The 12496-nt window shown below is 39.1% G+C and overlaps 1 protein-coding gene across 8 annotated transcripts in view; it reads left to right on the top strand.

Moving 5' to 3' along the window:
• Window positions 1-12496, top strand: part of EPB41L2 (erythrocyte membrane protein band 4.1 like 2) — a 209337-nt gene that overhangs the window by 121956 nt on the left and 74885 nt on the right. For all 8 annotated transcript variants that reach the window (XM_052646061.1, XM_052646055.1, XM_052646062.1 and 5 more), the window contains exon 4: window positions 5054-5158. In XM_052646061.1, coding sequence (XP_052502021.1) covers window positions 5054-5158 — 105 coding nt within the window. The remainder of the gene's footprint in view (window positions 1-5053; window positions 5159-12496) is intronic.

Raw genomic sequence — 12496 nt, 5'->3', positions numbered from 1 at the left:
TTATTATTTTAGAATAGTTCAAAAAGTTTCTGTGCTTGCAGCTGCCTTTTAATGCATTCACATAATGTGCCAAACATTTTATTAAGTACTTTAGTACATTTTACTTTTTGATCACCATCATAAGGTGACTCAAGACATGCCTGAGGTTACACAGCAGTTAAGAGATAGGGCTGGTGTTCAAATCCATGTCCCATTCTGCTCTGGTAGTGATGCTCTTCAGTTCAGTTCAGTTCAGTCGCTCAGTCGTGTCTGACTCTTTGCGACCCCATGAATCGCAGCACGCCCAGCCTCCCTGTCCATCACCAACTCCCGGAGTTCACTCAGACTTGCGTCCATCGAGTCAGTGATGCCATCCAACCATCTCATCCTGGGTCGTCCCCTTCTCCTCCTGCCCCCAATCCCTCCCAGCATCAAAGTCTTTTCCAATGAGTCAACTCTTACTATCATGCTATTGAGATGGATGATTCACATGAATGGTGGTGCTTGCCAGAATCTAGGAGGGGAGAAGGAACAATCTCACTTTGCATGCCCCCAACACAATTTTTATTTTTGGTTACACACATGGCATGTGGGATCTTAGTTGCCTAGACCAGGGATCAAACCCTTGCCCCCTGCAATGGAAGCATGGATTCCTAACCATTGCTGGACCCCCAGGGAATCCCACCCTCAGCATTTTTATGTTCTTGTATTATGAAGTGTATCTTGATTAGTCTCTCCAAACGATGAGGTTTATTACTTATGGAGTGAGTTGTGAACAGCATGAAAGCAAAAAAGAAGTGGTGAGCCACTGGGTCGTGTTGCTGTCAGAGCACACTCAGGCAAGTTTGATTATAGATTAATATTTATGAAATGTAATAACTTGGTACAGTAAATATGTATCATTTACTATGTCTCTGATAATTTGGTATGCTTTCTTTATGAGATTAGAAGAAATAAGCTAATTTGTTTGCCTTTTTAAATTAGATTCCAAGGCAGATCAGTTTTAGGTGTTTTAAGAGTAACTTCTTGAGTTTTCTATTACAGTTTTCTTTCTCTACTCCTTATTCCCCAGCTCCTGTTTCTTCCTCTCTTATCTTGATGGCTTTGTAGTATCTATTTTTTTTTAAATACTTGTCAAAATCTTTTGAATGTTAATGTGTATAAATAATTAATGGAATAAAGTGATTGTAGGTTAATGGGTTTTATTTTATCTGACTAAAGATCCATTGGGTTTCCTTAGTTTGAGAATTTTAGCATTTATCATCCATTACTCTTTTACTATCGCCTCTTTCTTATTTTATTGTCTTCGTCTAGAATTCTGGGAAAGTATGTATAGAATAGATCCCCTCTTCTAGCTTACAAGTCTGAAATTCTTTCATAGTCTTTATCTGTCTTTGCTTCATTTTGGGTAGTTTTTTCAGATCTGTCTTCCACCTTTTAACTGTATCAAACCATGCCCATTTGGATTATAATTTAATTATTCTAGTTTTATTTCTAAATGTTCTAATTGGTTCTTTTCAGAAGTTCTGCTTTTTGATAGTTATTTTTTCCTTGTTTCCTTGTTATTTTTCCCTAATATTTTCCTTTAAAATATTTATTTCTTTAAATATAAAAATGCTAATTTTGTGTTCTGTACTTGATAATTCCGTTGTTTACTGTCTGAATTTCTGACTGATACCATATCTAATGCTCAATAATAGTAGCTGGTTTCCTTATGTATCTTTAATCTTTCTGATTATACTTGTTGGGATTTTATCTATGAGAATCATTTATTTTCCATTTCCTTAAGAATCATTCCGATGCCACAACCATGGTGAGGTTATGATATTTCTCAGCCGCTTTTGCTCATCCATTCTCGGTGCTTCTCCCATGCTCTTTTGTATATGCGTCTTTCAGCACATGCCTCTTGGCTTTGTTGCTTTTTTGTCCTCCCAACCAGTTAAGTTCCTTGAGGGTGGGGATGCTGAATGAAAGCTTAAGTAATACTTGTGTGCAATTAAGATCTTATCGAGCATTTAAAATATCTGTTTCCTGGAGAAGGGAAGGAGAGAATCGTGCAGAAGCAATCTGAGCATGTAGAAGATATTTTGGTGTTTGTTGGATGTGGGCTAATGAAAGACAGTTGGGAATAGAATTCAACTGTGATTGAGAGAGGCACTTGGTTTGGCACTTTAATATACATTATCTTCCTGGGTTTATTTGACTCTCACAGTGAGCTGTGAGAGAGCTGCTATCTCATCTTACAGTTAAGGAGATGAAGTGGTTCATCCATTGTTAGACTTGTCCAGTAATAGTAAAGTGCTTACAGAAAGTTGAATGAGGGAAGGGCTGGGTCTGACTCCAACTGCCGTGTGAATGCCTCCCTGTGCTGCCCAGCACCAGACTGCGGCAGTGAGCTTTGTGGGTACTTTGCTCTTAATCTTTTAGGGGAATTCTGTCCATGAGAGCATGTTTCTATTTTTGAAATGGAAAGCAGTGAGAAAGTATGATATATTAATAAAAATTGATGGTAAGGCAATGTTGGAATGTGTTTTTCTCTTTGAACTGAGGTATGTGTTAGTATTTATAGATGTCAGTTGTCTTAACTATCCTTTCTACCCTAATTTCAAATAACATTCCAACCAAATAAAATAGCATGAATCTCCTTTGAGGCTGTCACATTTCACCATGATTTTTTAGGGCTAATCCGTTTCAGTAGTTAGCTTATTTGAAAGGAGTTGTCATTCTGTCAGAGGTTTCCTTGAAGTAACACCTTTGCTTGGAAACTATATCTGATTAAAGGCCGACTGCCTATATAAGCATCCATTGAGTTCTTAGTGTCTTTCTAAATAAGGTGATCTCTTCTTTATAGTAGATGAAATCTTCTGTGACCTATTTTATACCTCCTTATAAGTGCGTAGTGTGTGATGAACAGGTAGACAGATGTGGCAAGAGCTGTAACAGTTTTCTCCCTTTTGCTGTCTTGGATAAGAACACTTCCTAATTACAAAGTAGCCACTGGAATTATCAATACAACTATGATCAGTCACTGTGAGCCTGAGTGGTAGCTGTCACTACATTTAAAATAAGTATGTCACATAGAGTATGCTGTGTTATTGTATTTTCATTTGATCCAACAAGCATCTATTATGCTGGGCAATCTACTCTCTAGGGACTGAACAATATTGTTGAAATTAATGTCAGAGAAATTGAATTATATCTTAGATTATTGATTACTTTTAAAATATTTTTCACTATTGTTTGCAACCAAATCTCATATCTATTCCAGGCACTTATGAAGAGATAATGGATTTTACTGCACATTTAAGAAAGGAACTATCATGATATGAGTCACCTTCTCCTTATAAAGTCAATTAAAATACCTCCAAACTCAGTCTTAATTGTATAGATTAATAATTGCTTGCAGATAATGAAATTCAGAAACTTTCAATTTAGAAGCTTAATGCTAAATTTCATGTAAGTGAAATTAGTTATTTTTCATGTTTTAAAAACTCTCCAGCTTTTCATAAGAGCCAATATTGACTAAGCCCTCACTATCCACATGCTGTTCTAAGCTCTCATCATGTGTTATAAGTCATTTAGCACTTAACCACATCCTGTATGGTAGATTCCATTATCATTTAATAGATGTACAGATTAAGACAAATAGAAGTTAAGTTTAATAGATGTACAGATTAAGACAAATAGAAGTTAAGTGTCTTGTCCGTGGTCACGTAGATTATAAATAGTGGAAAGGCATTTAGAACTTTGGAATTTGGAATCTGGAGCCCAGTACTCTCATTTATTACACTATATCTGTGTAATGTGTGGACATACAAACACTTATCTGTTTCATGTATACTTTATCATCGTTTGGATCTGTAGCGAGGTGGATAGCACAGTGCTTATAATGTTGAAATCATGTAATCTGTGTGGCTTTTCTCCCTCTTCCCTCTACTATTTAATGTAATTCTTTTCCTAAAAAAGAAGTTTTTAACTATACAAATTTGATAATAAAGGTTGCAGATTCTCCTTCACATGTTTTTCAGGCATGGATTTCTTACCTCTGCTTCCACAAGCAGAGGAAAGAAACACACACTTGAATCAAGTTTCTGTGAAGACTTTATCTTTTGAAAACCCTTATCAGTGTTGTCCCAATTGGAAATTGAACAGTCTTTTATATCTTACTCCATTTTTAAAGATGTCTGTGTGGCAAGCATTCATTTTCATACTCTGGATGAACTAACTAGTAGACATTTCGATAATGTGAGGCATTTGTCTCGAGGATGAACATGTGTATCTTCTGGCTTGTTCCTTTCTCACTTGCAGTCCAGGGGTTGTTTATATCCATGCAGGGGAAGGAGTGTGTGTCTGACCCAACTCTGCACTTGGTTCCCAGGGCTGTGGAGTCACCACTTTTAATTGGAGTCACCACTTTGTTTTGACATTGATTAAATAGTGAAATTTTCTTTTGAAGGCTTTTATATCTTTGATGATAGTAAATTAAATCCTTGGAGGCAGCTGATTTACTGTCTCAGCTTCATTCTCTTCTATTTTTGAGATTTGTTCTAAGGCGTGAACGCCATATTATCCTCCATAAAAAGTGTAACTTTGTATTGGAAAACATAATTTCTACTCTACAGATACTTTGGAATAAAAATCACACTTAAGTAGTGATGGGATGATTCATGTTAGGGTACACGGAGCTTAATGATTTTCCTGGGGAGAGTGTACACAAGCCACTTTGAGGAACTGAGGGAGGCAGCTTGGACGTACTTTTGTACTATTTTAAAAACAAGTGAACTCTTTAAGCATTTTACTTCTGTTAGTTTTTGAAATATTAACATGGAATAGCAGTAAAGTCTAGACCATCTGGCTAATCATGCTTTCGTTTTGGAATTTAGGTTCTGTGTGGGAGTGGGGAATTTAAAATGAAAAAGTTATGAATCATTTTTGGGTATTGTTTTAATAAAGGATCGGAAAATAAATACGTGTTAATTTATGCCAGGTAATTTTATCTGATATGATGTCCTTGATTTATAGCACTCATGGACCTTTAGTGCTTGAAAAGTAAAGATGCTATTTTTTTCCTCAGAAACGTGCGAAGGGGCAAGTGTTATTTGACAAAGTGTGTGAGCATCTCAATCTCTTGGAAAAGGACTACTTCGGACTTGTGTTTCAGGAGAACCCTGAGCAGAAAGTAAGTGAAGTTATCTTAAGTGCGTTTATATTGTCTTAAAAAAAAATACTGTGTGTTTCTCTTAACTGGTGTAAAATTTAGTTTTCAAATAACTTATTTTATGTTTTTATTATGACAATTTATGTTCATTGTGGTGGTGGTTTAGTCGCTAAGTTGTGTCCGACTCTTGGCGATCCCGTGGACTGTAGTCCGCCAGGCTCCTCTGTCCATGGGATTCTCCAGGCAAGAATACTGAAGTGGGTTGCCACTTCCTTCTCCAGGGGATCTTCCCGACCCAGGAATCGAACCCCAGTCTCCTGCATTGCAGGCAGATGATTTACCAACTGAGCTATGAGGGAAGCCCCAATGTTCATTGTAGGAATTTGGAAATGTTGAAAACTTTTGTTTTCATGTATAACTTTTTGCTGTTGTGGATGTGTATGCTTTTCCATTTTTATTTTAAACAGAGTGGAATGTCTTATCCTACACGAATTATTAGAAATTGAGAGAACTGGTTTAAAAATTTTTATTTTGAATTTTTAGCTCTTGAATTCACCTGTATTCTAGGAGTTAAGCTTACCTAAAAAGCAAGGAAGGAGGGATATTGGAAGAAATACCAGGTGTCCGTGGGGATTCTCCAGGCAAGATACTGGAGTGGGTTGCCATGTCCTTCTCCAGGGGATCTTCCCAACCCAGAGATTGAACCCAGGTCTCCCCACATTCCAGGCAGATTCTTTACTGTTTGAGTGACCAGGGAAGCCCAAAAAGCAGGGAAGGAGGAATATTGGAAGAAATATCAGGAATACCCATCTATACTTGTCTGGAGGTTTAGGAGAGTGTTTGCCTTGCTGAATAGATTAGTGATTGTGTAGGGATGAAGGTATTCGTTACCCTGTTGTGTGGGTCATTGGGAGCAAAACAGAAGGCCCTTGACTCAAGTGGTAGAGTGATTGATTGAGTAATTGATTTGGGCTGTACCAGGGTAGATTTGTGATCAGTTTATTGTCTGTAATTTTGTTGCACTTCTGTTTTTCTAGCATGCTGTTTCTGAATCTTTTTATCACAGGATGATGATATAAATGGGTTTATTCTCACCCGTTTAGAGCTGTGAGTCTCAGCACAGTTGTCTGTGCTGTTTGATTTAGTAAATGAATTAAACAACCCATAATAGCCTGCTTTTTATATGTACAAACTGCAAGAGAAAAAAATAATACAAATTTTCCCCAGGTACTCTCATATTTTCCTGTGGAGTCAGAGGAAAATGTTTTAATATACCCTCTTAAGTTGTTTTCTGGAGGTGTGCAAATTAAAACTGACAAAAGATGACTTTTATTCATGTGAGTAAGTGGGAGTTCACAGAAAACTGTGACTGCAGGAAGTGGTTAGGGCATCTTAACAGGGGAAAGAGGTAGGAAAAGGCACTTACGGAAAATGAGTGACTTTTAGGAAAGATGAGGGTCCTGTGGGAGAACAGGTGGGAGACAGGCTAGTTTTGTGCCGGTGTCTGTTTAGCTGAGGGCTTCTCCTCTCAGTGATAAGAGTCAGTCTTTGCTGGTTGGAAGGAACGTTCCAAGGAAGGGAAGAGATTTATGACAACCTAGTTCTCCTACTTCCAGGTAAAAGGAAAGCCTATTCTTACGTGTCTGCGAGTTCACTCAGACTCACATCCATCGAGTCGCTGATGCCATCCAGCCATCTCATCCTCGGTCGTCCCCTTCTCCTCCTGCCCCCAATCCCTCCCAGCATCAGAGTCTTTCCCAATGAGTCAACACTTCGCATGAGGTGGCCAAAGTACTGGAGTTTCAGTTTTAGCATCAGTCCTTCCAATGAACACCCAAGACTGATCTCCTTTAGGATGGACTGGTTGGATCTGCTTGCAGTCCAAGGAACTCTCAAGAGTCTTCTCCCAACTCCACAGTTCAAAGGCATCAATTCTTCGGTGCTCAGCTTTCTTCACAGTCCAACTCTCACATCCATACATGACCACTGGGAAAAACACAGCCTTGACTAGATGGACCTTTGTTGTAGCAGTTAGGGATCCCTAATTACTGCATTTGAACTCCTCATTTGCTGCATGAGTGATCTAGTTCTCTGACCAGGGGTGCAACCCAGGTCCTCTCCATTGGGAGTCTTAGCCACTGGACCGCCAGGGAAGTGCCCTGAAGTGGTAGATTTGATCAGCCAGGACTCTGTGAACATCTGCCTGATCCCAGAGTGTACTGAGATGGTTTCTGCTCCAGGACTTTCCTGAGATGCCGCTAAGCAGGACCATCAGAGTACTCTAATACTTGATGCTAATTCCAGGGACCTTCAGGGCTTCTCCTGTTCCCTAAGCATAGTAAAGAAAGAAATATTCACCAGTTCTGTCAATTAACTAGACTTAACCTCTAGCCTTCTGTCTTTGTCAGTTTTGAGCTTCTCTAACAAAGTGCTGTAGACTGTTTTATAAAAACAGTAGACTTGTGTTTCTCATTGTTTGGGAGCCTGGGAAGCCAAGCAAGGTGCCCACTGATTCAGTATGTGATAAGGGCCCCTTCCTGGCTCATGGACCTCCTGTGGTATCCTCACATGGTGGATGAGCAGGAGGGCTCTCCAAAGCCTCTTTTATAATGTTGCTAATCACACTCATGTGGGCTCCACCTTCATAACCTAATCACCCCAAAGGCCTCAACTCCAAATACTGTCATATTGGGGATTAGGTTTCAGCATATGCATTTTGAGGAAGGACACGTGCCTTCAGTTTCTGTCACTCTCCTCATTGTTAAGGAAGTTCTTTTTCTACTTCACTTTCTGAGTATTGGGACTTAACTCTGGTGGAGAAGATACTGATGTAGGGTGAAGAGTGAAGGCTGGGTTCAGGGTTATGCCCTAAAGGGAAACCTTTTGGAATCTGTTGGATGGTGGCTGTGGGCAGACTCACTGTGATGGTTCTGAGGATGCCCAGAACACTTGGTCATGGTGTGACCTTTGCAGTTACCTCCCAACATCTTAATATTCATCTTAGTCAGTTGGTAGGTGAATATAGACTGTAAGTTTTATTTATCCACAGGCCTTCATTATTTGTATTTATACATCCTGGTAATGAAATGCAGGATACAAACAGTGATGATTATGTATAAATTGAATTTTCTCAACTTGCTACATTTTAAATCCTTGATACCTAATTTGTGGTTTAATTCCACGTTGAAACTGATGACAGTTAAATTGCATGCCTCCCCACTGAATAGTGTGTAAGCGTTCTTATTAGAACTCTGTTTAGAATACTTTTCTTAGAAGTAATAACATATTAGACATTCACCAACTAAATAAACTAGGCGCTCTTTTAGACTTTAAATTATAAGGTAGTCTTGATAATGTTTCCAACCATGTGCCCTTTTGTTGGCCCTCAAAGCTGTAAAAGAGAAAGTGATGGAAATTTGGCTAGGAGCACTTAATCTTTCTTAAAAAGGAAAACCATCAGTATGTTGTAAAATATGTAGAATAACTTCTTTAGAAACATGATATGCTGTATTAAGACATACAGTATTTCTGAAACACTAGGCTTGCATGATGAAGATATTTAGATAGTAGGAGTCTCTACTTTTTATTTTGCTGACTCTTAATATATGTTCCTGGCCCATGTCTTTCTCCTGAATCTCAGACTTGTATACTTCACTCTCTACTGGACAGTACAGTCACTCGTCTAAAAGCCAACTAGTCTTCTGAACTTCAGCTTCATCTATTCTCCAAAGTGGTATAGATTGCTTCCACTTTTTATACCTCTTTTCATTGCTTGTTAGTCAATAAGTTCTGTCTTCTACCTGCTGACATCCTGGTTCTCTTTGTCCAGTGTTCTTGATTTGGTTTAGGCCCCTGTCATCTCTTGCTTTGAATATTTGATTAGCCTTCTAACTGGTTTAACTGCCCAGTCCCAGACCTCTGTGATCATTCTTCACCCTACTGCTAGATCGAACTTTCAGGAAGGCATAGCCCATCTTGGCACTCCTTGCTTAAAACCATTGAATGGGTGCAATCTAACCCTCTTAGTGTGGTTTACAAAGCTCTTGGTCAAGGGACCGTGATCCACTTCTTTGTCTTCCATTTCTCAGTAACTTTTCACAAAAACTCATATTCAGTTCACACCACATTTCTCTCATAAGGGAAGTTTTGCCAGTCCATAGTATATCTGCTTGAACATACTATTCCTTGTATTTGGAGTATCCTTCTCATTATTTTTCTTTTTTTGAATCCGAATGTCTATTACTCCTTAAGATCCAGCTTAGGTACCCTACTCTGTGAGATTTTCCTTGGTTGTTTTCCACCATCATTCTTCCTGGCCCCAACTCAAGGAGAGTTGATAGTTCTGTCATCTAGACATTTCAGTTCAGTTCACTCACTCACTCGTGTCTGACTCTTTGTGATCCCATGGACTGTAGCATGTCAGGCTTCCCTGGCCATTACCAACTCATACTCTGTTGTCCCCTTCTCCTCCTGCCTTCAACCTTTCCCAGCAATAGGGTCTTTTCCAGTGAGTCAGTTCTTCACATCAGGTAGCCAAAGTATTGGCGTTTCGGCTTCAGCCTCAGTCCTTCCAATGGATATTCAGGACTGATCTCCTTTAGGATGGACTGGTTGGATCACCTTGCATTCCAAGGAACTCTCAAGAGTCTTCTCCAACACCATGGTGCAAAAGCACCAATTATTCGGTGCTCAGCTTTCTTTATAGGCCAACTCTCACATCCATATATGACTACTGGAAAGACCATAGTCTTCACTAGATGGACCTTTGTTGGTAAAGTAATGTCTCTGTTTTTTAAGCTGTCTAGGTTTGTCATAGCTTTCCTTCCAAGGAGCAAGCATCTTTTAATTTCATGGCTGCAGTCACCATTTGCAGTGATTTTGGAGCCCAAAATAATAAAGTCTGTCACTGTTTCCATCATTTCCCCATCTATTTGCCATGAAGTGATGGGACAGGATGCCATGATCTTTGTTTTCTGAATGTTGAGTTTTAAGCCTACTTTTTCACCCTCCTCTTTCACTTTAATCAAGAGGCTCTTCAGTTCTTCTTCGCTTTCTGCCATAAGAGTGGTGTCATCTGCATATCTGAGGTTATTGATATTTCTCCTGGTGATCTTGATTCCAGATAGACATCTAAACATTTAGCACAAATGTCCATCTAGACGTTTAGCACACACCTTATTTATCAGTCTTTCTCTCCATTGTTCTAGAAACTGTGTGGCTTCTGTATGTCTAGAGAGTATCAAATATTTAAAAATACTACCTGTGTGCCATCTCACACCCATTAAGATGGCCACTATTAAAAACAAAAAACAAACAGAAAATAACAAGTGTTGGCAAAGAAGGATGGTGAAAAAATTAGAAAACCTGTACACCGATGATGGAAAAGTAATATGGTGCAGCTATTAGGGAAATAGTATAGAGGCTAGTCAAAAAATTATAAATAGAATTGACAAGTGATCTAGTAATCCCAGTTTTGGGTATATATCCCAAAGAATCAAAAAGTAGGGTCTTGAAGAGGTATCTGTACACCCACGTTCATTGTATTGCTACTCACAATAGCCAAGAGGTAGAAGCAGCCCAAATGTTCCTTGATGGATGAATTAGATGAACAAAATGTGGCTTATTCAGAATATAGTGAATGGAATGTTTTTGAGCATTAAAGAAGGAAGTCTTGTTAATCCTGTAACATGGGTGAACCTAGAGGATATGACAGCCAGTGAAATGTTTAGTCACAAAAGACAGTTACTGTGTGAGTCCCTTGTCTGAGGTATTCCCTAGTCAGGCCCATGGAAAAACAGAGTAAAATGGTGGTTACCTGGATTAGGGGGAGGGGATAATGGAAAATTGTTGTTCAATGGGAATAAAGTTTGTTTTGCAAGATGAAAAGTTCTAGAATCTGTTGCACAGCAATGTGATATACTTAGTTCTGCTAAACTGTACAGTAAACACTGGTTAAGAGGATGAATTTTATGATTTTTTTTACCACATTAAAAAACATTACTACCAGTATGCAAACTAGTATGCATCTGCAACTCTGGCAGTGAATAATTAAGACATAAATTCTGCCTTCACGAATGTCCCCACTTAGTCCCAGTTGAGAAGATGAGAAGATTGAGTAATTTGGGTTTTTTTCTTTCTTTTTTTTTACTCTATTAATAAATTTTGACTACTGCTCTATAGGAAGAGTTCAGGTTACTAACAGGGAAGACTTCCTAGGAGAGAATGATGCTTATGCAGAGACCTGAAGTTTGAGTGGTCTTTGGCTGGGCCGAGGGACTTAGGAAGCACACACATAGGGCCCTGAGTAGGAACGGCTGACCGCTTGCAAAATGAAAAGACGTCTCTTGTGGCTAGTGAGGGGAGACCGAGTGTTGATAGGGGTCAGGTTACGTAGGGCTATCTAGGCTGTATATTTATTTATCAAGTCTTGGGAGATCTCCTTTATGCTCAGAAAAATGATGGCATTGATAAGCTGATGCAGTGCTATGAGAAAACCAGTTTTGCCTTTACAAAGATCTGAGAGAGTGTGAGCAGGACTGTTCACCCAAAGCACAAAAGGAGCCTCAGTTGAGGTTATGGTAGTGAGAGTAGACAAGCAGATGATTTAAAAGAGATATGGATTGCTTGCTTTTGAGAGTCTAGCTGAGATCATAAAATTGTGATGGCAGCAGAGTACACTGTACTTCTCTAATTGCTCTCTGCTGTCTGGGCATAATAGTGGAGAAATGGGACATTATGTTGACAGTGGTTATGGTAAGAGGGTAAAAGGTTGAAGCATAGGTAATCAAGCTGATTGATTCATAAGATCACTGGAAGGAACATAAGCTGAAAACCCATGAAGCTAGAATGGGCTGATAGGCTGGGAGAAAATGGCTGGGACCAAGGGATGAAAGCTGTAAGCTGAAGGGCAGGTATGGTGAGAATAAATGGGGAGAAGACTTAGGAGAAGAAACGATTGCATCTGGGAATGGAATGATGACTTCTAATGAGGTGGAGAACTCTGTGTGGTGACAAGACTGAGTGTTCAGCCATGAAAAGGCTTGGCTGAAATCAAAGAGAAACTAAGGTCATTAAAGCAGGATTAAGTTCAGATTAAGTTTGGAGGGGTTCTCCATAGGGTTCTCATGGACAAGAAAAGCTGTTAAACCAAGAACTCATAATCTCATATTTTTAACCCTATAGTTTCTCTTCCAAAATGTGGGATGAAAATGCCCACAAAATTAGGCACACGCTTTGTTATCCAGACCTTAACTATAGAACAGTGGGAGAATAAACAGTGGGGTGTCCTTTCTGAAATACTTTGCAGAAAATGAATGCACACATGTAATTGGCATTGCCAATATTTAATTATTTCATATA

This window comes from Budorcas taxicolor, chromosome 9, assembly GCF_023091745.1.
Source record: "Budorcas taxicolor isolate Tak-1 chromosome 9, Takin1.1, whole genome shotgun sequence".
In the NCBI taxonomy this organism is placed as follows: Eukaryota; Metazoa; Chordata; class Mammalia; order Artiodactyla; family Bovidae; genus Budorcas; species Budorcas taxicolor.
Note: the sequence above shows the minus strand (reverse complement) of the source record. Positions and strands in the feature narration are given on the sequence as shown.